The sequence below is a fragment of the Oryx dammah genome, unplaced genomic scaffold, assembly GCF_014754425.2.
Source record: "Oryx dammah isolate SB20612 unplaced genomic scaffold, SCBI_Odam_1.1 HiC_scaffold_9, whole genome shotgun sequence".
NCBI classification, from domain to species: Eukaryota; Metazoa; Chordata; class Mammalia; order Artiodactyla; family Bovidae; genus Oryx; species Oryx dammah.
Genome location: NW_024070193.1, coordinates 8,550,025 through 8,577,740, shown reverse-complemented (window position 1 = coordinate 8,577,740; position 27,716 = coordinate 8,550,025). Strand labels below are relative to the sequence as shown.

The 27,716-nt window shown below is 38.1% G+C and overlaps 1 protein-coding gene across 1 annotated transcript in view; it reads left to right on the top strand.

The window, feature by feature from the left end:
* SMARCC1 (SWI/SNF related, matrix associated, actin dependent regulator of chromatin subfamily c member 1) overlaps positions 1 to 27,716 on the top strand; it is a 140,953-nt gene that overhangs the window by 55,188 nt on the left and 58,049 nt on the right. The window contains exons 10-20 of the mRNA XM_040246890.1: positions 2 to 127; positions 2,968 to 3,089; positions 5,608 to 5,732; positions 6,865 to 6,924; positions 11,254 to 11,291; positions 13,833 to 13,954; positions 17,246 to 17,317; positions 18,021 to 18,134; positions 18,694 to 18,847; positions 19,739 to 19,852; positions 21,666 to 21,725. Coding sequence (XP_040102824.1) covers positions 2 to 127; positions 2,968 to 3,089; positions 5,608 to 5,732; positions 6,865 to 6,924; positions 11,254 to 11,291; positions 13,833 to 13,954; positions 17,246 to 17,317; positions 18,021 to 18,134; positions 18,694 to 18,847; positions 19,739 to 19,852; positions 21,666 to 21,725 — 1,107 coding nt within the window. The remainder of the gene's footprint in view (position 1; positions 128 to 2,967; positions 3,090 to 5,607; positions 5,733 to 6,864; positions 6,925 to 11,253; positions 11,292 to 13,832; positions 13,955 to 17,245; positions 17,318 to 18,020; positions 18,135 to 18,693; positions 18,848 to 19,738; positions 19,853 to 21,665; positions 21,726 to 27,716) is intronic.

Genomic DNA, 27,716 nt, shown 5'->3' with positions numbered 1-27,716 from the left:
GGTTCATGCAAAATGGATTTTGGACACTGATGTTTTCAATGAATGGATGAATGAGGAGGATTATGAGGTGGATGAGAACAGGAAGCCTGTGAGTTTTCGTCAGCGAATTTCAACAAAGAATGAAGAGGTATTTGGTTTGGCACCATTTTTTTTTTTCTCTTGGTGTTTTCTTCCTTGGCCTGTATCTTACCAAATCTTATTAATAAACTAATGTACAAAGCAAGGCTCATCAGCCATCAGGTGTATATAAAAAGTTACTAAATGACCATAATGACCATCTCAGGAGCTGGCGTCTCCCAAAAAGGAGCATGACAGTCTCAGAGAGTCATTAAGGTTTAAAGTGGGTCATGCAGTATGTAAGGTGGTACAACTGATTTTGGTTTCTAGATCTTGAGTACTAATTTTGTAAACTAAATATCATTTTCCACAGGAAAACTAATTTAGTTTTAATATTTTTTAATAACTTTGTTGGGCTTCCCAGGTAGTGCGAGTGGTAAAGAAACCTCCTGCCAGTGCAGGAGATGTAAGAGACGCAGGTTCCGTCTCTGGGTGGGGAAGATCCCTTGGAGGAGGGGGGAGCAACCCACACCAGTATTCTTGCCTGGAGAACCGCATGAACAGAGGAGCCTGGTGGGCTACGGTCTAGGATTGCACAGAGTTGGAGATGACTGAAGTGAATTAGCACACACAATAAAATGTAGGCTTTAAAGGTCTCAAAAGTTATAGTTCAGTTCTCTTTCGAGGTGGCCGAACTTGACAGTTAACACTTAATCTTTAAGCCACTTAAATATTTATCCATGTTTCCTTATAAGTTACAAGTTTAGAAGTGGGTGTGTCACTAGAGAAACACTTGAGACTGAGAAGAAGGCTGATGTGTGTTCCTGTTGGGTTGTGACATTTTCAGATGGACACCTGTGAGTCCAGGAGTCTATTTTGCTGGGGACACTTAACATTTTTGCTTTTTGTCTTGTATTTTAGTTTTCTGAAAAAAATCTTGAGACATTATACATTTAACATAATTTAGAACATACAGTTCTTTTGTACCTATTTTCAGCCCTGAGACTTTCTTACTAAAACTGTTTGTCACACACTGAAGATTCTTTATTTTTAAGAAAATATTTAAAAGTTGAGTCTTTTTCATATCTTTTAAATTCCTATTTTCTTTGGCATTTGACTTAAATTTTTTTTAATTTTACTCTCCCCCCACTTATGTTGTTGTTAATTTGCTAAGTCATGTCTGATTCTTTGCAGCCCCATGAACTGCAGCACACCACGCTTCTCTATCTTTCACTATCTCCCTGAGTTTGTTCAAACTCATGTCCATTGAGTCAGCAATGCCATTCAACAGTCTAACTTATATGCTTATGGATTTGTTTCTCCATTAGTATTTCCAGCCAAGTCTTTTGTTACTGAAAATACTCTGATTTCCACACTACATTATTGAATTGGCATATTCAGATCTACTCCTGCTCAGATTTAGGTTGTTTATTCACTTATTTTAGGGGGGATTATATAAAAACTAATATCCCCCTTTAAAACTTTTAACTTCAGACTATACAATCAGAGATACGTGGTTTAGATTTTCTTTAAAACTTCTCTATCAGGGGATTTTCCCAGTGGTCCAGTGGTTAAGGCACTGTGCTTCTACTGCAGAGGGAATGAGTTCAATCTTTTATTGGGGAATTAAGATCCTGTATGTCACTTGGTTGTGGCCACACACAAACAAAAACTTCTTTGATCAGCCTGTAAAATAATCCACATTCTGAATTTGATGCTACAGAGCCTTTGAAAGGAAATGGATAGTGGTAAGGAGTATGAGGGTACCAGAGGACATTGATGTTTAATTAATGTTTTAATCTCTGATTCTTTTTTTAACCTCAGATACAATACTTTGCATCATTTTAGGTGTCTTGTCTTTATTATGATCTGTTCTTTTAAATGGGTAATTATCACCTACAGACTGACTTGTGTGTGTTGATTTATCAGTATATCTTGCAACTCTGTGCTGTGCTTAGTTTTCAGTCATGTCTGATTCTTTGTGACCCCATGGACTATAGCCTGCCAGGCTCCTCTGTCCATGGGAATTCTCCAGGCAACAATACTGGAGTAGGTTGCCGTGCCCTCCTCCAGGGGATCTTCCCAACCCAGGGATCGAACCTAGGTCTCCCGCATTACAGGTTGATTTTACTGTCTGAGCCATCAGGGAAGCCCAAGAATACTGGAATGGGTAGCCTATCCCTTCTCCAGGGGATCTTCCCGAGCCAGGAATCAGACCAGTGTCTCCTACATTGCAGATGGATTATTTTCAGCTGAGCTACCAGGGAAGCCCATGTTACAACTCTGCTGAGCTCATTTATTAGCTCTGATGGTGTTTTTGTGGATTCTTTTTCCATATGTAAGATCATGTCATCTGCAAACAGGAATAGTTTTACTCTTGTGGGTTGGCTTTAAAAAAACAATTGCAGGATTATTAAATTTTACTTCTTTTGAGTCATCTCTTCTGTTACTTCTAATGATGAACTAGGAGTAGTTTCTGGTACTCTTTCATATGGTTTTTCAGCCAGTCTTTGTATTTCATTGATTTAATAGCTAATGTTTCATGTTTTTTCCAGTGGTTATTGTAAATGTTTCCTGTCCCTTCTCTTCCCTCCTCCTCCCCAAACCTTCCTGAAACACAGAATTTGAACAGGAACAGTTTTTAGTTGTATGGGGTTTGAGCATGTCTGTTCTGTAGCAAAGTTTGAATACCTGTGGGATGGTTCTTACATATCTATCGATGGTGTGTCACCTGGAAGGTAGGGAAAATCTTCTGGCTGCTAATGGTCCAGGATGCTTTATGTTGTGCCTTTACTCTGAGCTAGTAGGTTTGACATCTTCTTTGTGAAATCTTAGTTTTGGACAAGGATTCATGGAAACTGAGATGTCAGCAAAGCTGGCTGATATTTATTTCCATTTCCTTCTTCCTAGCCAGTCAGAAGTCCAGAGAGAAGAGATAGAAAAGCATCAGCTAATGCTCGAAAAAGGAAACATTCACCTTCCCCTCCACCCCCGACACCCACAGAATCCCGGAAGAAGAGTGGGAAGAAAGGGTAAGAACTGCACTGTGATACAGGAGGCACTGAAACAGACTCGAAAGGACTTCCCAGATTTTTACCTTTACGTGGGACCTTTGGCTGTAGGAAGTCTAGCTTCGACTTGGTACTGTCTTTCCCTGATTTTACCACCTGGTCCTGTATGTGATCCAAGTGACTTACGGAGGAGTGAGCCTCTGTTTTATGTTCTGTGTGGTATAGCAGTGTAGTGGCTTCTTCAGTAAGCCACATTTCTATTTAGTGAATCTTGCTTGAGTGGAGGTTTTGGTTTCTATTGAGTAGGTTCTTGTAGGGATTAAGGTCTTCCTGCCCTGAAGTAGATAATAGATGGTCCATAATACATAGTATATATTATGTACGTAATAAATGCATATTAAATAAATACTTAATAATTTCAGGGTTGTCTAGCTCAAAGTATATTTTTAAAAATTTCTTAAAGGTTGCAGTTTAGTTTTAGAAGATGAGAGTTTCCAAAATTTATTCTTCTCATGTGATAGTGAATTAGTTGAATTTCTGGCTATTGTCAAGTAGATCTTCATAGTGCAGACATCTTTTTTCCATTAGTTTCCGTTTGTGACTTTCTTTAGCCACATTTGCCTTTTGCTGCCCAGAGCATGCCTTGAGTCTCACTATTTCTTGAAAGGTTACTTGAAGCATTCTTAAACATGTGTGGAAGCTTTTAGAGAATTTAAGAAACTCTTAGTCTCATAAATAATAATAATGAGTTAGTCACAGATACAGAAAAGATTTTTGTTATCTTTGTCAAGTCACATGTATTTGTTGTTAAAATAGATTGTTCTTTGGGGTTTGAGGAGGGTAACCTTATTTTCCCAAACTTACAAATTTAGGAAATAAATTTCATAAATTCTGAAATGTACTGTTGATGGTCAGAGATTTCAGAGCTGCCTGTAATATAACAACTTTCCCAAGTGTTTTGGGGCCTGAAATTGATATGTTACTTTTCCCTTTATGGCCTGAGACGGGCTGCTAGGACAGGAGTGGCCACAGAACCAAAATGTTAAGTCCAGGAAGCTCACAGTGGTGGCGTTTAGCCTCTACTGTAAGTATTGTTGTTTATAGTCACTAAGTCATGTCCAACTCTTTTGTAATCTCATGGACTGTAGCCTGCCTAGCGTCTCTGTTCATGGGATTTCCCAGCAAGACTGTTGGATTAGGTTGCCATTTCCTTCTCCGGGAGTCTTGCCAACCCAGGGATTGAACCCACATGTCTTGCTTTGACAGGTGGGTTTTTTACCATTGAGCCACCAGGGAAGCGTCACTCTTTTGAGTATAAAACCCACCACATTGACGTTCCCAAAATAAATGTATGCATGTCCTTTAATGTATGCATCTGCCTTCTAATGAGCAGGACTTGGCTCATTTAAATCCCCTTAGAATACTCTATCTAACCAAAACATCTTGAAACCTGTTTTCCTAACATTTGTTATATTCATCTTCCTCGCATCTTTTCTTGCTTTTAAAGTATTTGATCTGTCTGCCCCCTTTAATTTCATAGGCTTAAAAATTTGTCCTATAATTTTTATTTTAAAAATTATTTTTACATTGTATACCTTAGTCTCACCTGTGCCAACATGTTGTCCCTGTAGAAAGAGAGCTATGTGCATTCCCTCAGCAGTGTGAGGAATCTTCACTCTATTTCTCCATTCTCATTTCCTTGTCAGTATATTCTAAATTATTATCCCAAAACAGAAATTCTTTTTTCTTATGCTTTTACTCATCATCCTGAAACATAGCCAACTTTTTAGTGAATTATTTTAGTTCCCAAGGTTTAGCTTAACTGTCACTTGACTAACTCTCTGAGGGTGGTTTTTTTTTTTTTGGGTCCTTGTATTCCTTTTTTTGTGTCGATGCATATCACATTAAATGAGGTAGTTCATGATTTTCATCCTGTAATTCTTCAAGATAAGGAATCAGTCCATTCTTGTGTGAACTTTAAATAGGCTTGCTTGTGTGTGTTAGTTTTAAAAATAGATGTTGATTTGCTTGATGAAAGAGCGCTGGCAATTTTTACAAATTTAAACGTTAGTACTGCTTTTAGTGATTTTACTTTGCGGTTCCTGGTGTTTGGATGATATAGAGAGCCAGGAAGAATACAAAAAACAAACAAACCAAAAGAAAAAAACCCAAACCACCCACTTAGTTGTATATATCTTTGAGAAAATTTCTTGTGTGATTCTTTATGATCTTTAAAATACTTGCTGTATTTCCATAGCAAAGTTTTTTTTGCTACACTGATGTAATTGCCTTTTAGGATACTGTCTGCAGTTTGAATGGTAGGATTTCTGTGGCCATTTCTTATGCCCTGTAATTATTATTTCCCTCTTGACAGGTTAGATGTACTTTGGGAAATGTATCTAATTTGTTTGGATTTATGTTTGTCCCTTAAAGTGATTCTGAGCATAGGTTCCCAACAATGTAGTTAAAATCTCTGAAATTGATTGCTGTAAGTAGCTATAGTCAGTCTTGTTGTGTTCACATATCTTTTGTGTCTTAGCCAAGCTAGTCTTTATGGGAAGCGGAGAAGTCAGAAAGAGGAAGATGAGCAAGAAGATCTTACCAAGGACATGGAAGACCCAACACCTGTACCCAACATAGAGGAAGTGGTTCTTCCAAAAAATGGTTTGTATCCTTTTGTGTAGACATGGGAACGTGAACTGTGATTTACTCACACTCAGCAGTGCCGTGGGATGATGCTCTCCTTGCTGTATGTCCCTAGTTCTCAGTGGAAGTATAAATTGATGAAGCCACTTAACATGATTTGGCTATCTCTTAAATTTAAGGGTACATCCAGGGACTTTCCTGGCAGTCCACTGATTAAGACTTTGTGCTTCTAATGCAGGGGGCACGGACAGGTTCAATCCCTAGTCAGGGAACTGAGATTCCTATGCTTGCTGTGTGGTGTGGCCAAGATGAAAAAGTACACATCCAGTAGCAGTCTTAATTTCAGAACCCCTATTAAATAATTGCATGTCTATGTAAAGATAAGTATAAAAGAATGTTGATTACATAGTAATGAAAAATTGAAGAAAAATAAACTAAGTTTCCATTGACATAGGGCTAGTTACCTTCTGATCCACTCATGGACACAGAGGCTTTTAAAAATGAAAGAGGACTTCCCTGGCGGTCCAGTGGTTAAGACTCTGTGCTTCCATTGCAGGGGTGCAGGTTTGATCCCTGGTTGAGGAACTAAGATCCTGCATGCCTTGTGATGCAGCCTAAAGAACAAAAAAAGAAGATATAACTAAAAATTCATGGAAGATACATAGGTGCATTATAACATGAGATAAAAAGAATACTAAGGATTAAGCACAGTATGATAACTTTACACCCGTAAGATTTAAAACCCTTGGGATGTTTTCAAGTCTCCGTAGATGTGAAAGGCATCAGTGCTCCCTCAATTTGTCTGTCTTAATGAATGGCACACAAACGGGGATACACAAGCATAGAAAAAAATAATAAAATACACTTTTGGTAAGGGAGTTGAAAGGTTCTTTTCAGGGTTTTCTGTGTATTTCTATATTGTTTACTTCTATGATGACAGAAGAGTTCTGCTTATTTAATTATTACAAAATATAGTCTGTTACTTTGTTAATATTTCTTAGCTGAGCTTAAGATATTTACTTGGAGGTGAGTATTGAATGACAGTAGAGTTGCCCTGAGATTCATGTATTTTTTAATCTTCTATTCTGTTTTCTTAAAAACAAGTAGAACTTTCCCCTTAAAACATGATTTTTTTTTCCTTTCTTTCTAGTAAACCCAAAGAAAGATAGTGAAAATACACCTGTTAAAGGAGGAACTGTGGCAGATCTAGGTAAAAATCAAAATCTGTAGTTTCATGTTGTTCTGTGTCAGAGATATGTCAGGTCCTTTGAGAATCCTTTCTTTACTGAGAGGTGTCACTTTCAGTTGCTGTGCTTTGCAGCACAGATACTTACTATGGCTATGTTAGTACCATCATTGTTTAGTTACCTACTGTTTTAGGAAATTTAATTTCTTAAGGTCCATTCTTTGCAATCTTATGAATTTCTTTCTCTCAGCATAATGTTTTCTTGCAAACCAGCAAAGGTGGTAGTATGATACCTAAATCAGAATATCTGAGTTTTAAGGAAACAGTTGTAGTTAATGCACTTTTTATAATCTGCCTGGAATACTTGTTTCATGATATGTGCAAATTGATTATGTCTTCAGAACAAAAATCTGGTAACTGTTAATACTTTGTAAGCCAACAGAAAGTTTCCTTAACAGGATAAAATGAGAGTCACATCATCCTTCTACTGTACTTTCAGGTTATCGAGTACATTTTCACAAGTAAGGTCTAACTCTTGGATGTGCTGTGAGGGTAGAAGAGAGTGTAGTCAGATGTTCCAATTTTTAAAAATAGTTTGAAACATCTTTTTTTGTGAAAGTTATATATGAAGTAATGATCTCGATTACTTTGTTCATTTGTGAAAATCAAAGGTAATCTTAGTATTTTCAGTATATATTAAATTTATGAATTGATGGGATTTTAGACCTAATGGGTATATTCAAGATCTCCTTATGTGGAAAAAGTGTCTTGGCTTTACTCTCTCCTAGTCAGGTGAATTCTGTATTTCAAGTTAATTGCTGTGATTCTTGATGGCAGACATGTATGGGTGTTTGGGAGAGTTTTTCTACTTCATTTCACTAAATACATCCTGCTTTTTCTGGCTTCAAGCCTGTCATTGGACATCAGTGGATGATTCTGTTTTTGATTATGTTGAAAGTAAAGCAGAAAATTGTCTTAATGACAGTTTATAGAGAGGTGCTATTAGGTCAACAAAATAAAGTTACTATCAAAATGCTTCTGATCATAGCTGTTTTAATACTAGTAACAGAATATAGATTTTAAATAGCTAGTAACAATTTTCATTGTCCATAAGTTTATATTGTGTGTTTTATAACCATCACTTATCCACTGACTAAAAGGCCAAGAACACAAAAGCTAATGGTATACAGTATTTTGTTCTATATTCTCAGTGCTGTGGCAGTATAAAATATTCTTAAGACTGGAATAATCTTCACTGGGACAGTTTGTTAAATAGAATGCTAGTTTTATTTTAAAAGTTAAATCCCAAGAAAGAATTATTCCATAGTTTTAAGGGAGTGGACAGTTGTTCTTTTAAAAGTGAGGTGTCTGTTGTAGTATTTTTGTAGTAGACTTTATCAGAGGAGTCAGATTGAAGCCATGATTAGGGAAAGAATGGGCTCCCGACTGGATAAAGAGTTTCAGTGCTAGATGTAGGAGATCTTCCCTTTGTGTTAGTGAGCAGGCTGAGGTCTCAGTCAGGAGGGCTGTGCTTACGGATGCTGCTGACCATAACTGAAGGGTTTGACTCTTTGGAATCTGAAGTGTTTGTCCTGACTTTTCATCCACGGACCAACAGGCTTCCCAAGGATCATTTAAGCATTTGACTTTCTGCATTGGCTATAACCTGACTGATTCATCAACTGGGAATTATTGTTCAGAGTTGTTCATTGTTTTAACTGATCCATATTTTGCCTTATATGCCACCAAGCTAAGTATACCCAGTCATTTCTTTGTTGAGATCTCTGAAAGGTCATTATCCAGGGACTGAGGTGAGAGTGCATGTGTCCATACCTGGCAGGAGGACAACATTGACTCTGTACTACCATCTAGGAATCAGTATATTGTATTATCAGAAGTGTATTTCCATTGGGTACCAAGACTCCCTCAAGGATGAAAATCTATTAACCTAAAATGAAATAATTTTACCAGAGAGCAATTACTGTACTACCAGCATCTAGTGAGAAGTTGATTATCCTTTGGTTTACTATGACCCAAAGGAAAAAAGTTCATTTTTGACAGCTTTACCCAGATTTCTTTCTGTTAGTCATTTCCTCTGAAAAAATAGTCCCTGTGCAGAGTGGGAGGACTAATGCTGGTAATACTGTAACTTACACTACCTCTTTGTGGCTATTTGTTTCTGACTTAAAAATCAAGGAACAGTGCCCATCTTTATGTTACATGAGTACATGTCAGGTGTCATTCTATGTATGTTTGCATTTTTGCATAAAACCACGTTAGCCCCAATTTATAATTAGGAACTGAAGACTTCTGGGGTTCAGGAACATTCCTAAGCGCACAGCTGCTGAGAGAGCCCAGACCCAGGTCTGCCAGTAGCGCAGTGCTTCATCTCACTGCACTCTGCTCCTTTCTGTCAGCCTCTCTCTCACGCTCACTGGTCTTTCAGTTTTGTGAAGTCACCAGGTACATCCCCACCTGAGGCCCTTTGATTTGGCTTCTTTCCCTCTGTGAAATGCTTGCTTTGTCCTTCTCTCAAGTTTTAGCTTAAATGTCACCTTTTCAGAGAGGCTTCCTGGTATATGGGCTCTGAAAGATCTACCCACTCAATTCCTCTCTGAAATACATTGTTTTTATTTTCTGTATAGCAGTTGTCAGCGTTTGATATCTTTTATTTTCTCTTCAGTCTCCTACCACTCATAACTGGAATGTAAGCTCCATAAATACGGGGGCTTTTTCTTTTTCATCATTGTGTCTTTAGCATTTGGACAGTGGCTGGTGCATAATAGGTAATAAATTAAGTTAAATGTCGGAATGCTAGTTCCTTATTACCTGTTAAAATACTATATTTATGTCGTCTAAAGGATATATTTATATCCTCTAAAGTAGGGGTTGGCAAACTTTTTTTCTAGAAAGGGCCAGATAATAAATACTTTAGGCATTTTGGGATATAAGGTTTCTGGTACAACTAGTCAAGTTTGCCATTATAATGCACATGCAGCCATCCATAATATATAAACAAATAATTATGGCTCCTTCCAATAAAACTTTTATTTATGGACACTGAAATTTGAATTTCAGTTAATTTTTAAAATTTAATCATTCAGAAATGCAAAAATCACTGTTCACCTGCAGGTGATATAGAAATCCCCCAGACCATGCCCAGGTTTGGAGCTTCTCTGGAACGACTGGTGGAACTCAGCATTCAGTTGTGCGCGCAGCTGACATATATCAGAGCAACACAGGCAGCGTGAGCAGATCGTAAGGGAAGGGACACAGGCAGAGTCTGCATGCAGGCTTCCTCCCGTGCGCTCGCTCACCTGAGGGGTCGCACGGCGTGCAGTCTTCTTGTGGCAGCATGCGTGCAGTGTTTCCAGCCACAAGCCCCTGTGAGAGTCCAAGATCAGGGTTTTTATTGGTCATGCAGGGTACCCTCTGCCTAACACACACCAAAATTTCACGCTGCAGAGATTCATCACAAGCTGTGTTGTGCCATGGTCTAGGTGCAGTGCACCACCCTTGCTATCAGTTAACTATCAGTTAGGAACACACCAAGTCACTTCCCCAGATTCCCTACAGAAACAAGCAGTGGGCCAGATTTAGCCTGTGGGCTAGAGATCCTGACCCCTAGTCTGAGCAGTTTATTTAGTGCTTTCAAAGCAGATTCTTAGAAATATTTCCTGAATGAATAATGGCAAAATACTGAAAAGATGCCTTCCTTGTATTCTCTTTCAGCTTTACAGTGCTTCATCACTGCCAAGAGTCAGGATAATTATATTAAAAATATTACAGGAAGTTAATAATGTAATTAAGTTATATGCCTTTCTGCTATGGAAGTCAACTATTTAAATTATACATGGATTTGCCTCTGTTCTTTTGCAAGGCTAGCATTTAGGTCCTGGAGTCCCTATCCTCAGAAGGTATACAAATACTCTTACCAGAACTTTGTCCATAGGGATTGATTATCACCTCCTTCTTTACTCCTCATTTTTACTCATTTCCTCTGGGATCTGATATGTCATTACTTCATTTCACTAAACCTCAGGAGGCCGGAGCCCTAATCAAGTCCGTTACCTGTTATTAAGTAAGATTGTGACTAAGATTGTAGGCCAAGCAGTAATTAATTATAAATTCCCTATTGTTGGAAATCTTTCATGATTTGTGCTTTGAATTTTTACTCACCTCTATGCTCCTGTGTACAGATCTCATTTACTGAATTATTCACAGTGAATTTGCTTTAATAATGCTCTTCTTTTTGCCTTGTCTCTGTCCAGTATCATTTCCTTAAACCTTAAAGTTTCCAAGTAATCCAAAGAGCATTTACCTGTTAAATCAATTCCATGTTTGATTTTGCAGATGAGCAGGATGAAGAAACAGTCACGACAGGAGGAAAGGTAATGATTTATTTAGTTAGGCCTGGTGCAGTGGTAACTCTTAAGAGTCCTGTGTGTTCAGCAGTAGACATACTGAACTGCAAGTGTCCTTAGAAATATTCTGAGATCCTTCTGATTTTTTAAATTTCTGTTTAACAACGCCTACCCCCCAAATAGTTTTGTCTTTCTTGACCCCCTACAATGCTATCAGGAGGAATTGCCATTCTCCCAGGTAAGCATTTCTTATGTACTGTGGTTTCTGGTTCCATTTCTCTCCTGGTTTCATGTGAATAATCACATGCACAGTGTTCCAGGTGAGCAGAGACAGTGCCTTGCTTTGATTTTCTCACTCCCATTTCTGTTAGTGCAGCCCCAGTCCACGACTGATGAAGCTTTTGATCATACTCTTCACCTCTTTTGAGTTTTACAGTTACTTCATGTTTCATCAGTTCTGCTCTGGAGACATACGAGTAATTAAGGTCTTGGATGATGTTGGATTTCAGGCAGGGTTTGCTTCTCTTTAAATAAATGGCCCCACTATTTATTCAGGCTGTAATCTGTGTTAAGATGTGTAACTAATCCTTAATCTCTATGAAATAACTTCCTTAATGCTGAAAATGAATAGTTCTTTTTTTTCTTTTTCAGTGAGTCAGAGAACTTCCCCATAGTGACATTTACTGTTTTTTATACATTCATGAAATGAAAATATTCATGACAGGATTTCAAGGAAAACTATTTCAAGACACTCTTGTGTAGATGGCTTTTTAACTGAATCGTTCTTATGATTTTTTCTTTGAAATCAAACTTCTGTATTCAGAGAAGTATTCTGTATTCATCAACTTATTAACGTTGATGAATATTACGCTTGTGAGAAGATGTCATCATTTTAGAGTATATAGTATTGTGTGGTAGTAAAAGAGCAAAATACAAGCCAAAGAATTTCCCAATTTTTTAACATCAAGAATGAGAGTAATTTTGAAATTGTGGACAAGTTTTTTGTATGACTTAAAGCTAAGACAGAGGTGGTTACTCCAGTAACTGGTCCCACAATGTCATTCTGCTTTTTTCCTCATTGAGATGATTAAACTCTAGACTGTCAGCTTTTATTCATTTCAGTGCCAGCTTCTCCCTGCTTTTCCTCAAGAAAATTTTCTGAATTGAATCACATTGAATTTGTAAAACCTGTGGCACAAAAGCAACTTAATCATAAGCATGGTTTTCACTAGCTTTCCTGGTTTGGGAAATAAAATTTCTTACCTTTGTAATCAATATTAACACTTTTGCTTTAACATTATTTAAGTAACAACCAGTTTTCTTAGTGCTTTCATACTTTAAATTTTTTTAATATGCATTGATCTTAAGGAAACTATTGTCTTAAGTTTCTAGCACTAACTAGATCCTTACCAGGAAATAAAGGTTGAATTACCTTAAATGTAGAAATTAAACTCTGGGACCATTATAAAAGAATATGATTCAAAACTTGACTGCTTTCTTAAAAGAGTTTCATAAGGTTAAAACAGTAAAAGCACCGCAGATAAAAAGGCTAACAGAAATAACCCTATACAGTTTGAAAACACCTCAGTGTCAAAAAACTTATTTCCTATCGTATCTTGATAAAAATGTTTAATGTGAAGTTAATTATAAGGAATCATTGAGTTAAATAGAGATTGGAAGATACTCTACAAGCCATTGTAAAACTCCTCCTCCTCCTGGAAGGAGGAGGAGGAGGTTAAAGGAGACTAAAAGAGACGCACATGGACTCCGTGATCAGGTTCTGGTTTGGGGAGAAAAATCTGTAATAGACATTTCTGGGACACTTGGATCCATCTGAATGTAAACTGTATGTTAAATGATATTATTTAAAAGTGATTATTATAGTATAAAAATATTCTTCTGTTTTGACCTAGTGCAGTGGTATTTGCAATTACTATTAGCAAAGCCAGGTTTTTAGGTGAATTCATTTGTAAAACCTCCATAAATATGATAAAAGTCAGCTAATGTCCGACAGTGAGAATGGTTAACAGTGTAGGCCCTCTAGCTGGATTTCCTGAAATTTTGTCCTGTTGATGTCATACTAGCTCTGTACATCATTTTCTCATCCACAGAAGAGATGATAAATAGTACCTGCTGTTACTGTGAGGAGTAAGTGAGGTATAGCTGTTGGTGGATGCTTAATACTCAGTCTTTGAAATTGTAGAAACTTTATCATTAGGTCTTACTAGTTTCATTGAGCTAACCTCCTTATAAATTGAGAACTAGTCATTTAGATTTCTGATCCTAGGATTAGGGAAAACTAGACAAATACGATGCAGGCTACTATGGAAAAAGTTTCAGGCCGCCTTTGAGTTGATTCCCTGATCTGTTACAAAGGAGGAATAAAATCTGCTGTCTCATCTGGACATCTTGTGAAGGTACCTTTAAAAACTGTGAAAAGCTATTTTTCCTTGACATTTGTTTTCCTAGTCCTTGAAATTGGATCAGCTAGCTGCATTTTCTGTAAACTGCTGTCAGAAGTTTGAAAGCTATTCCTTATCTTTCTAAACTTTGGCTTATTTTCTGTAGGAAGATGAAGATCCTGGCAAAGGTGATCAGAGTAGATCCGTTGACCCTGGTGAAGATAATGTGACTGAGCAGACCAATCACATTATTATTCCTAGCTATGCATCGTGGTTTGATTATAACTGGTGAGTGTGTGCTTATATCTGTGAACTTGGCACTGAGGAGTGGGGACACTTTGCTTGAAACAGTACTGTGCTCTTCTGCCCAAGTCCTCTCATCAGTAATCCCTGTCACACTAGATGATGGGGGATGGAAAGTTATTTTAACTGTGGAATGTGTTCTTTTAGTTGTTTTACTTAGGGATAGAAACTAGATTATGTTGTAACTTAGGGTTATAAAATTTTATAAACTTAAGCCTAACTCATTTGGTGTCAGTTTTAGTTCAGACAGGCAAATGCTTAAGTATTTAATTATTATAAAATACTGATGTTTATTGTATGATTTTTAAACAGATTAAAAAAAAAATTTTGTGTATGTAATTTTGGCTGTGCTGCTTCATTGCCGTGCGGTCTCTTCTCTAGTTGCAGTGAGCAGGGGCCGCCATCTGGTTGTGGGATGCAGGCTTCTCATTTGCAGTGGCTTCTCTTGTGGTGGAGCATGGGCTCTAGGGTGCACGGGCTTCGGTCCTTGTAACACACAGGGTCAGTAGTTGTACTTCCCGGACTCTGAATAACAGAGTGCAGGCTCAGTAGTTGTGGGTCATGGGCTTAATTGTTCTTGTGAGATCTTCCTGAACCAGGGATCCAACCCCCGTCTTCCGTATTGGTAGGTGGATTCTTTACCACTGAGCCACCAGGGAAGCCCTGTGGTTTTTAAATGGTATGGAAATACATAAAGAAAAACTCCTCTGACTACCCAGTCATGGCTTTATGTTAATGGGAAACAGGAGCTCTTTCACATATAAACCCTGGCATGTAAAAGAGTTCAAGAAAACACCCATCTCAGCGTCTTCCTTGTCATTTACCACGACCACTGAGGCATCCGTGGAACATGGATGGAAATAAATGCAGACCTAGACGTCTTACTTCCTGATTACTTTTGAAGCGTAACCGTTCATGTCAGGCTGATTTTTGTTTGACAGTTTTTTATTTTAAAATAAATGTACCAGAACTCTAAATAGATTAGTTTTTTTAAGGTCCTGCTCAGACGGTAAAGCATCTGTCTACAATGCAGGAGACCCGGGTTCGATCCCTGTGTTGGGAAGATCCCCTGGAAAAGGAAATGGCAGTCCACTCCAGAACTATTGCCTGGAAAATCCCATGGACAGAGGAGCCTGGTAGGCTACAGTCCATGGGATCACAAAGAGTCAGACACGACTGAGCGACTTCACTATATCATTATACTCAGTCTAGTGATGCCACCCTCACTCTGAATCTCGTGGTCCTGTTTGGACATTTTGCCCGCTTTCTATGGTTTTTGTGTTATTTTTAAGGATATATGTGCCTGTATATCCTTATATACATATATATGTGTGTGTATGTGTATACATATATTATACACACACACATACATACATATCTATAAAACCGCCTTAGAAGAATAGGGTGGATGGTCCACTTGAGTCAAACCTTTTTTTCCTCAAACCAGAAGGTATGGTTTCTACTGTTGAGACTTTTTAGCATACTTTTTAAAACTTAACTCTTCATGCTGTTTCTCAGTGTTATGAATAAGTGGAAGCTGAAACAGAATAAGTAAATAGCTCTACTTTGAAGGTCAGTCTTCATTACATTCATTATGATGTTAAATGAGTTTTAAATTTGAAAGTTACATTATTGTTAATTAAAAAGATTCAGAATGGTTTGAGAAACTAGCATTTTCCTCTCAAACAAGGAGAAAGTCATAACAGTATCTAACATTGTATGTTTTTATAGGTTCCAGAAACACTTCCATTTGCATGTCACAAAGTGTGCTGTTAGCTGGACAGTAGAGGTATTAGTTATGTCCCTATTTATAGATGAGCTAACTGCTGTCTCAGTTGAAGTGTTTCAGTTGCAGGGTTGATCATTGGAAGAACTCAGGCTTTCTAATTCTGGATACCACTCCTTCCACTACTTGACTCATTCACGGAACCTAAGGAATCGGCTGCCAGTACTTCAGACATAGATTTTGAAAAAGAAAGTGCTTGTGATTACATATTCTTTTGTGTTTTGTTCTTGGTGAAATTGTTTTTTTGGCTTCTTCCTAACCTGTAACCTAACATATTAGAACCAGTTTGTAATTACTTACAGTTACTCTTTTGTATCGTAAAACCTGGAATTTCCTTATACTAGATCTATGGAACATACTGGGTCTTAGAGATTATCTTCTTAGACGTTTCCAGGTGATTCATTTTATTTATAGTATTTGGTAATACTCATTTCAAATAATTTAAATGTTAGCAGATAAAAGAAAGAGTGAATGCTTTTATTTGTATTCACAGGCTATTGATTTGCTTTTTCCCGTGCAATCTCTGTACCTGGAAAGCCACTGAGAAACTAAAATGTATCATTTGGAAAAACGTTGGTGAATGCGTCGTCTTGTCCAACTCTTTGCAGTCCTATGACTGTAATCTGCCAGGCTACTCAGTCCATGGAATTTCTCTAGGCCAGAATAATGGAGTGGGTTGCCATTTCCTCCTCCAGGGGCTCTTCCTAACCTGGGGATTGAATCTGAGTTTCCTGCATTGGCAGGCGGGTTGTTTACCATTGAGCCACCATTAATGTCTAAACTTTGTGCTAAACATACAGCTGGTTCATTTGTAGAATGTTTTGGGCCTGATTCATTTTACGTGGTTTCTACAGTGCTTATCACCTGTGTAACATTTTATAAAATTATCAACGCTTTTATTTAAATGTTAAAATTTAGTGCTGTGATCTTTATTTTTAAAAGTAGTAAGTCACTAAACTGTATTAAAAAATTAAGTTCATTTCAGAGTTTCTGAGGACTGGTCAAAAACGTGCATTAATGTTGAATCTGAGAACTGATCATTGTCAATTCCACTGTCTTTTGGTTATTCATTTCACCAATTTTTGCCATACCAGTTACTGTGATTTTTGTCCTACGATTTCCAAAGAACTTCTTGTATCTTCTGGCTCTTCATCTAGTTATGGTATATTAGGACAATTCCATAAAATCTAAAGCCTTCAGTGTGTTGGTAGAACTTTTTGAGTTTGGTTATGTGAGTAGAAAGACTGAGGTTAAAGTATTAGAAGTGAGAAAGGGAAATCTTTTTTTAACTTTTAGTTTATATTTTCTTTAGTTTTATTATTACATACTGTTAATACATAGGAACTTGTGCAGGCCAATTAAATTTTGCAAGTAGTGCTCAGTTTTTGGTTTTATCCAGTTTTACTTTGAAAATTAAACAAGCTTAACTCAAATTTCAGGACTTTGATTTTCTAAGAGGACTCTTAATTGTTTCTCTCTCTCCTCTTCAGTATTCATGTGATTGAACGGCGTGCTCTTCCTGAGTTTTTCAATGGAAAAAACAAATCCAAGACCCCAGAGATGTGAGTGAAATGTAAAGATGTGATCCTGATACTGATCTGATACTGATACCAATTTTAGTGGGATCAGTATTTAGAAAACCTGATGATTTGGATGTGTTTGGCAGGGGCTTCTTAAAGCATTCTTCTTAGTTAATCTTTGCTAATGTCAGAGTCACCACACGGTGCTGAATTCTAGCTCCACTGACTAGCCTTGTGGTCTGGGGACAAATTCTTTAATCCTCATCTATAATTGGAATAATAATAGATCCTACCTTTAGAGAGATTGTGAGGATTTTATGTGTTACCACACAGAAAGTGCTTAGACCTTAGGCTGGCACACAGTAAATTCTAGGTATAGTGTAGTGTAGTTAGGGAGACAGCCTGAGTAACCAAGTGTTATTTGCAAATTTTGCAGGCAGCTAAGGATTTATCGATTCACCTCTGTGACCAAGGTTATGCTTGTTTTACTTCACATTAACTTCATCACATTACTCTATTGTACTTATTGTTACATGTTAGCAGACAGTTTTGTGTTTTAGGGATTCTTACCCTGAGTTGCATGCATGACTGTTAATAGTCGGTACAGTATCACTCTTGATTTATTGGCCTGTTGTCTTAACTTTTTGGTGTGTTTGCCAGAGGAATGTGAAACTGCTTTGCTCTATGAGTTACTGTTTTTGAAAGGATGTGTGTTCACCTTACGAATTTGGCCATTACTTTTTAGATACTTGGCATATCGAAATTTCATGATTGACACATACCGCCTAAATCCCCAAGAATATTTAACCAGCACTGCTTGTCGGAGGAACTTAACTGGAGATGTGTGTGCTGTGATGAGGTAAAAATGTCTGGACTTCTTCTCAGATATTTCACTGCATATGGTTACTGGTACTTCACTAATGTTAGGCTGATTAAACTGGATGTTTTCTTGGTTAATAAAATATCTAAAGCAGCATCTTTTTCTTTAATTCACATTTTACATTTTTTAATCATAAACTGACCATAGATAGAGAGTGGGTTAAGGTGGGGAGTGAATAAGCTCTGTGCCCTAAATCTGTCTAAAGAAAAGGAAAAAAACAGTAGACTTCCATTTGTAAGTTTGGTTTATGAGTGAGTTCTTTCACTGTGGACCTACACAGGCATTTGTTCTCATTTCTGTGGTTGAAATGATTAGGCTTTCTACTTGGTTTGGGGGTGCTATATTATTAACATTATTTTGAGTTTGTAGAGACTGTCCCTTAAACCAAAACTGTCGGTTACTTTGTGAAGGTTCATAACCTGCAAAAGAACATTTTGACTTGTTTTTTTGGTTTGTTTTCTTAATGAAATGTAATGATGGTTATGAAGATGATGAGGTACATTCTTTAGATTTTAACTTTGAGATATTTATCCTCCAGGGTTCATGCCTTTTTAGAACAGTGGGGGCTTGTTAATTACCAAGTGGATCCAGAAAGTCGACCCATGGCAATGGGGCCTCCTCCAACTCCTCATTTCAATGTGTTAGCTGATACCCCTTCGGGGCTTGTTCCTCTACATCTTCGATCACCTCAGGTAAATTAATACCACCTATTCTTCAGGTCTGGTGGTTCAGATGATAAAGAATCTGCCTGCATTGCAGGAGACCAGCGTTTGATCCCTGGGTCCGGAAGATCCCTGGAGAAGGAAATGGCAACCCACTTGAGTATTCTTGCCTGAAAAATCTCATGGACAGAGGAGCCTAGTGGGCCAAAATCCATGGGGTCGCAAAGAGTCGGACACGACTGAGTGACTAACAGTTTCAGTTTTCATTCTTCAGGTCTGGGTGACAACAGACAACCATTTCTAGTATTTGTATTCAGGAATTACTGTTATAGTCATATAATTGTGCTGTCTCTTAGCTGGTAGGTTGTGTTTGTTTTTATCTGTTATAAATGTTTGAGTCCATAAGAATGTTTTATGTTTTAAGATAATGCTCTCTCCTTAATCCCAAGAGTCTGTGCTTTATCTTATCATGTTACAGATTTACTTTCATAACTCATATGATTCCTTTATCACCTCTGCCATCAAAGACAGTAATCAAGAAACAGACTGTTTAAATTGTTTAGAACTTCTTCCTTTCCTTAACATGAAAATGGACATCTATGCACACATTCTTGAAAAGATTATTATGTCAGTCAGATTATGTGTATCGTTGTATTGGAATAATACAAAGGAAACCTATAAATTGCCCCCACTGTGAAACATTAAAGAAAATTTGTCTGTTGTCTCTATGACTTAAGAGAGGCAAAAAAAAGTTTCTTATATGTTGAAATTTTGTTAGTTTAGCGTAAGGTGTTTTGTTTTTTTTTGGTAGAATCTCCACCAGGAGTCATTTAAGTGCCAGTATTAAACAGCTTTAAAAACTTCTGTCCCCTTGACTTTGTAGAGGTTAGTACAGCCATTTATCGTTTATTTGACTCATAGATTCCTGCTGCTCAGCAGATGTTAAATTTTCCTGAGAAGAACAAGGAAAAACCAATTGATTTGCAGAACTTTGGTCTTCGTACTGACATCTACTCCAAGAAAACCTTAGCAAAGGTAAGGACTTTTTGATAGGGACGTATGGACTACAATCTAGCATATCCTAATTTTCCTTTTTACTTCTAAGAAGCAGCATTTTCTGTAAGCAACTTGCTTTACTTTCTGTAGGGTAAGAAGATGAGCTTTCTTCATAAATCTGATGGCATTTTATAGAAGTCACTATGTGGTATGGTTAGAAGATAGATATATAAAAGTAACTTTGATTAATATGTTAAAGAAAATGAGGGGAACATGGAGAATTTCAACAGAGAAAGGGAATATATAAAAAGAATCAAATACCTATTGAAAAGTTAAAAGTACACCTGAAATTAACCCATTGGATGGGTTTAACAGAAGACTGGACACAGCTGAAGAAAGGATAGATATATTGAAACACCAAGAGAAAAAATATGGTTGAAGTTGAGGGGACAGGACAAAGGGAAAAGAATGCAAGAGACTCATGAGATACAGTCAGAAGAACGATTCATTTATCATTAATAGAGACCCATAAGGGGAGAGATAATGGCACAGAACTGATACTTGAAAGTGTAAGGGTTAAAAATTTTCCATAACTAATGAAAAAATAACAATACCCAGAATAAGAGAGATTGAATACAGAGATAAGCATACTTGGGTATTTGATGTTTAAACTCTAAAAGTTGATGTGTTAAAGCAACCAAGAAGAGTGGGGGTAGAAGTGGGCACATTAAAGTCAGTGGCACAATGATAAAACTGATGTCTGCCTTTTCAGCAGAAATGATAGGAGCCAGAGGACAATGTAAAAATATTTTTAAATGCTGAAAGGGAAACTGTCACTCTGAAATTCTGTATTCAATAGAAATACCTTTCAAAACTGAAAGTACAGTAAAGACCTTCACAGACATTCAAAAGGTGGAACTAGCTCAAGGTGTAGGAAAGCTGAAGGAAATTCTTGAAGTTGAAGGATAGTGATTCCAAGTGGAAGCACATGATGGTTAGGAAGGAATAAAGACCATAGGAACAGTTATATTGAATTGCACGTTAATGGTTTTAATGTTTTAATTGAGCAGCAGAGATTGTCAAACTAGATGAAAAATCGAGAACATACATTGTCTGAGGCACTCAAAATATAAAGACACATACTAAATGAAAATGAATGGGAAAGACATACCTTCTAAACAAAAGAAAGCCAAAATCACTATATTAATATTTATAAACGTAGACATCAAAACAAGTTGTTTTACCAGAATTAAATAGAGGCATCTCATAATGATAAAGGTATTAATCAATCAAGAGGACACAAGCTCACTTGTAAGTTGTCAAAGATTCTCTTGAAAAAAGTGATTTGGAGTTTAGGGAGTCACTTGGAGACTTTATTAATCAAGAGATGTTAAATATGAGATATATGAACCTGTTGCAATTGGAGTAAACTATCTGCCAGAGTGCCTTATGTGTAGTAGTTTGTCCTTAAATCTTGGATAAAGTACAGCCTTCAAGGTATACCAAACATTTGTTTCATGTTTTAATATTATAGTGCATCCATAATGTGAGTTAAAATGCTATGCTGTTGTAGATTCAGAAAGTGTTTTTAAATATCAAAGTAGTAGAAATGAGTAGTGTAAGTGATCTGTGTCTAAGTAGTCCATGAGTTCTTGGTAGACAGCAAGAAAACTGAAATAAAACAGCCTTTTTCTTGGGAGTTTAAGTTCCTTACATGTTTTATTCCTGTTATTCAGGGACTTATTTTGGTGGTTTGCAGAAAACAGTCCCTGGAACTTAGAAAGGAGCTCTGATGAGCTCCATATTCAGCCTTTAGGAATGAGTTAAATAGTTTCTGGATTTTTTCCTTTAGAGTAAAGGTGCTAGTGCTGGAAGAGAATGGACTGAACAGGAGACTCTGCTACTCTTGGAGGTAAGCACATATAATGGTGGACTCCCTTTATTCTTAAGAGATGGGTGCCAAGATTCTGTGCCTAGCATTTTAAATAAACCTTTGAAATTTATCTTAAAAATATTAAATCCATGCAGTGAGTTTTAATAGAATATTCTTGGGCTGTTAAAGTTTGTATATCACACTAGAGGTAACGTGCTGGCTGGCAGTAGGGGAGATCAAGCTTGGATATGTGTTATTTTGGCACGGGTTGAGTTTTTTTATTTTAAATCTGTTACCAACAAATATTGGAACTTTCCCAAGGTAGTCTAGATTTCTAACTCTTCCTCCATAATTAGAAGTTCTAGCAAGTCTAGACCCTCGTTTTCACACAGCAGTAATTATCTCCTTGGCCTTGGATAGCAGATGTTCCTTTGAATTGGGGCATTTCTTCATATCCAGTTTTTCTTAACTTAGACCATGTCAGTCATTGTAGACTAATTCCCTAGAGTTTCTGTGCATTTGAGCATACAACCTCCGTGTCTCCCAAAAGGATTTCAGAAAAGGGACTGAAAATATCTGCCATTGAAAAAATTACCTTGTGAATGAAAAGTGAAGGCTGTGATGAATCCCTGATTATACACAATATCTCTGTCCATCAGCACATTGCTTTTTTCGGTTTCCTTATGTCTTTGGAGATTCTTGCAGATCTCTTAATTGTACTCTGAAGGGTAGGAAAAAGAGAATCTTTGGTTTCATATTAGCCATTTTCAGAGGAGAACTGTTTGTCTTCAGTTCAGTTCAGTTGTTCAGTTCAGTTGCTCAGTCGTGTCCGACTTTTTGCGACCCCATGAACTGCAGCATGCCAGGCCTCCCTGTCCATCACCAACTCCCGGAGTTTACCCAAACTCATGTCCATTGAGTCGGTGATGCCATCCAACCATCTCATTCTCTGTCATCCCCTTCTCCTCCTTCCTCAATCTTTCCCAGCATCAGGGTCTTTTCAAATGAGTCAGCTCTTCGCATCAGGTGACCAAAGTATTGGAGTTTCAGCTTCATCATCAGTCCTACCAATGAACCCCCAGGACTGATCTCCTTTAGGATGGGACTGGTTAGATCTCCTTGCAGTCCACATGACTCTGAAGAGTCTTCTCCAACACCACAGTTCAAAACGATCTATTCTTTGGTGCTCAGCTTTCTTTATGGTCCAACTCTCACATGCATACATGACTAGGAAAAACCATAGCTTTGACTAGATGGATCTGGATTTTCATAATTTGCTTGTCCATTAGGTATATTGTTAGTTTTAGGCAAGTCTGTTACCACCTGGATATGTAGTTAGAAGCAGGAGAAATATCTTAATGGCTTTTTCAGATAATTAGTATTCTTTGATAAAAGCATCTGCCCTGCGCGCCACCCCCCCCACCACCTTTTTTAAAAACATACTGAAGGTTTGTGGAGATCTTGATTAAGCAAGTCTGTTGGTGCCATTTTCCCAACAGTATTTGTTCACCTTGTGTCCATGTCACATTTTGGTAACTCTCAGAATGTTTTAAACTTTTCATTGTTAATTATATTTTTTTACAGTGATCTGTGGTTTTAGATGTTACTATTTGAAAAATATCATTCACTGAAGGCTCAGATGATGGCTATGGGCTTTCCTGATAGCTCAGCTGGTAAAAGAATCTACCTGCAATGCAGGAGACCCAAGTTTGATTCCTGGGTTGGGAAAATGCTCTGGAGAAGGGATAAGGCTACCCACTCCAGTATTCTTGGGCTTCCCTCGTGCCTCAGCTGGTAAAGAGTCCACCTGCTGGGTTCGATTCCTGGGTTGGGAAGATCTCCTGGAGAAGAGGGCAGCTACTCACTCCAGTATTCTGGCCTGGAGAATTCCGTGGACTGTATATAGTTCATGGGGTTGCAAAGAGTCGGACATGACTGAGCGACTTTTACTTTCAGGTGATAGCTAGCACTTTTTAGTAGCAAAGTATTTTTTAAATTAATTTATTTTTGTCTGTTCTAGGTCATTACTGCTGTGGGGGCTTTTCTCTAGGTGGGACAAGTGAGGGCTCCTCTTGAGCACAGTGTTTGAGCTTCTCTTGTTGTGGAGCATGGGCTCTGTGTTGCCAGGGCTTCAGTAGTTGCAGCCCCCAGGCTCTAGAGCACAGGCTTACTAGTTGCGGTGTATGCGCTCAGTTGCCCCTTGGCATGTGGGACCTTCCCAGACAAGAGGTCAAGTCCATGTCTCCTGCGTTGGCAGGCGGATTCTTTACCACTGAGCTACCAAGGAAGCACTAGCAACAAGTTATTTTAAAATGAAAGTACATGCATTTTTTTGAAGACATAAAGCTATTGCATACTTAGACTACAGCATGGTATGAATATAACTTTTATACGCACCATAAAAGCCAACATATCTGTGTGACTCGCTTTATTGCAATCCTCACTTTATCACAGTGGTCCAGAATTGAAACTGCAGCATCTCCGAGGTATGCTTGTACAGTATCACATTAAACCTTGACCACTGGTGGTTTCTTAAAGGTTAGTAGGTGTGAAATCCATTGGTCTCTCCTGTTGGACTAGTAATGGATCTTATACCCATGTATGATTACATAGTGTCTTTCATTGATAAGCTGGAAAATACTGGTTTTCTGATTTATGCAGATCTTCCAAATGTCGATGCAGTTCATTATACAATATCAAAAAATGCAAATCGATAATATTGGTACCAATCTCATTAGGAAGTCTTTTAGAGAGTAGAACAAGCTTTCATGGCAGATGCATGATTTTCAGAATTGTAATTTTTCACTTAATTGTTGGCAATAGACAGTATCAGTTGTTTTCCTTGGAGTGATAATTTTGAGAATCATTGTTTATTTTTGAGAAAGTGTCTGCCAAACATCTGTGTCTCTAAAACTGGTGTGTTAGCGATTCGGTCTAGTGACAGTGATACTTGGAGAAGAGAGTGGCTACTTGAGCTTGAAACGCATCACACAAGTGCTTTTCCTTTAGATAGTTATCATGCTTCAAGAGTTGGTAGTCTTCCTGTTTACCTGGCATTTCATAACATCAAATATTGAAAACACATGGGCTAAGATAATTATATTCAATAAAAACCATTTTTACTATTTCATCCAGGAAACGTTTAAGTTGGCTTATGTGGTTTCTCCAAGTACGTGGTAATGAGGACTTAAATGACCCTTAACACATCTGGTGCCACTTCTTGATTCATACTAAGGGGCCAGTGGTTTCCCCCCGTTGCTTTTGTACCATTGTGCACATGTCAACATAACAAGTAAGACAGTAATGTCCTAGTGTTATTATTTTGATCTCTCAGTTTCTGTGAAGGGGTCTGGTGCTCTGTGAGTTTCCAGACCACACTTAGGGATCCTTTGGGCCTAGTGGTGTCGCACGTATCTGTTTTGCTCTAATATGAATTGTTCCAACAGTCATGTTTCATGAAAAATTTTAATGGTGTATTAACTCTTCTGTTTTCATTTTTACCAGCCTCTTCTACTTTCCTTATTCTCTCTTCTCAGTCTCTTTTTCTCTGTGTCTGTCTGTATTCAAAAAGATTGGTTCCTTTTGCGTTTTTACCACTATTTTCATTTGTTCTTGTCTGTCCTTTCAGTGTCATTGGTATGTAGAGAGCTTCTTTCCTGAACTCCTTTTTCTTTAATTCAGGGCTGTCTTGTCTAGTCATATCTGCTTGTGGATTTTACCGTCCTCAGTCCTTGTGGGGAAATGTATGGGAACTGCTTTTGTATTGCTCATATAGAGTCTGGGGGCTCTGGGGAGAGATGCAGTTGTGCAGTACTGCCTGAAACAGCATTCTCCTGTTGGTTCTTTTCCTTGCTGTGCATTAATACTCAGGAGTTTTCTTCTTTGTGTCCAAGTCTTTGCAACCCCATGGGCTGCAGCACACCAGACCTCCCTGTCCCTCACTATCTCCTGGAGTTTGCCCAAGTTCATGTCCATCGCATAGGTAATACCATCCAGCCATCTGGTCCTCTGGTGCCCCCTTCTCCTCCTGCCCTCAATCTTTTCCAGTATCGGGGACCTTTCCATTGAGTCGACTGTTCGCATCAGATGACCAAAATACTGGAGATTCCATTTCAGCATCAGTCATTCCAACGAGTATTCAGGGTTGATTTCCCGTAAGATTGACTGGTTAATATTAGTGGATAGTAAATAAAGAGTGAGGTCAGAATGGCCAAGCTCCTGTTTACCCTGAACATATCCCAGAAAGCCACAGATCTCCACACAATAGTGTGTTTTCTCTCCTGCAGCTGGAGGCTTTGCAACCGGTTGATTTTCCTTTTAAACATGCTGTTGAACCAACCAACAAATGTCTGCACTTACACAGAGGAATATAAAAGTCTTCCCAACAGCATTGTTGACTATTCACACCTTCTGTTTTTATCATTTATTTATCGGTAATTAATAGCTTAAGAACATGAAGTCAGAGGAAAATTTTTTAATCGATTTATAATCAAAAGCTTCGTCAATTTCACCAACAAACACATCTGGAAGACTCGTTAGAGTTTATTATTGTCCATTCTCTCTCCCCCAAATCATACCATTTTATCAGACATGCATATCACATAGGCTACTTAACCAGGTATCTTCCTGTGTAATTTTATATTACACTTCAGCTTCCAGTTGTCCTGAAGAAAGGCCTTTTTAAAAATTATGGGGTGTTTTCGTCTACACTCCTGGGCTTTCAGGATCTTACTGACCAGGGATCACACCTTTGCCCCTCTCAGTAGAGTCCTAACCACTGTACTGCCAGGGAATTCCCCAGATTTTTTGTTTTTTCTTTTAATGCTTGGAGTCATGGAAAGTAAGATTCCTTTCCTAATTCAGTTTGGCTACCTGTGATTAAATTCAGCACATTTTATTTGTTACTGTGTTTCAGGCACTGTGGCAGACAGATTGAGATATAGTGTCTACAGTGTCTACAGTTCAGTAATTCAGTTCAGTAATAGTCTAGTGTGATAGAAACTGATTGAAACACGATTAGAGGTATGACGAGCATAAGACATACAGAGGAGTGGCTCTGTAGCTGGCCTGGGTAGATAAGATATAATGGACAGCTTCCTGGAGTAGGGTGCTAGTATTGGTTCTGGTCCATGATATTTCTAGTACAGAACAAACTGTACATACACACAATACTTAGGATGTGGGATCTGGGTATTCCCGGAGCATTAAAGAATGAGGGTGAGGTGGAAGAATTAGCAGATCCCTGTTGGGTTTGACCTTAATTCCATAACATAATGATGAGAACTGAAATAGTTTTAGGCAGGCAAGAGACAGTCTCCTGTGTCACACATCCAGCAACAGGAAGAAGGATGGATTGAAGGGTAGAGACAGGCAAGTCTAAGAATCCAGGTAAGCAGTGGTGAAGACCCCAGTGATGGCAGGAGGAGGTGTTGTGTAGTGTAAATGTCTGCTGATGACTTTTTTCTGTATGTCACCCTTTTCCTTCGTGGAGGCCTGTCGCCATGTTGTTTTGAAAACCTCTCTTCATTCTGCCTCTCCTATGTAATGCTTCTGTTGGTGCTCAGGCTCAGAACTTCACTGCTTCTCAGCCTTGTGCTTTTCTGGATGCTGACGGTGGCTTGAATTCTGCATGTCAATTCCTTAGCTTTATTCTGGGAAAAAAAACTTCCTGAACTTTCTTTACTTTTCTCTAGCTAAAGGAAAATGAACCAAAAAAAAGCTTAAAAGTAAGCTCATCTGAAAAGGTTATGCTGGAAAGTATCAAGACAATCTCTCCTGGATTTTGCTCAAACATGTCCTTTGAGTTGGTAATGCCAGCTAACCATCTCATCCTTTGTCATCCCCTTCTCCTGCTCTCAGTCTTTCCTAGCATCAGGACCTTTTCCGGTGAGTCGGCTATCATATCAGGTGGCCAGAGTATTGGAGCTTCAGCTTCTGTCTGTCCAGTGGATATTCAGGGTTCATTTCCTTTAGGATTGACTGGTTTGATCTCTGTGCAGTCCAAGGGACTCTGAGGAGTCTTCTCCAGCA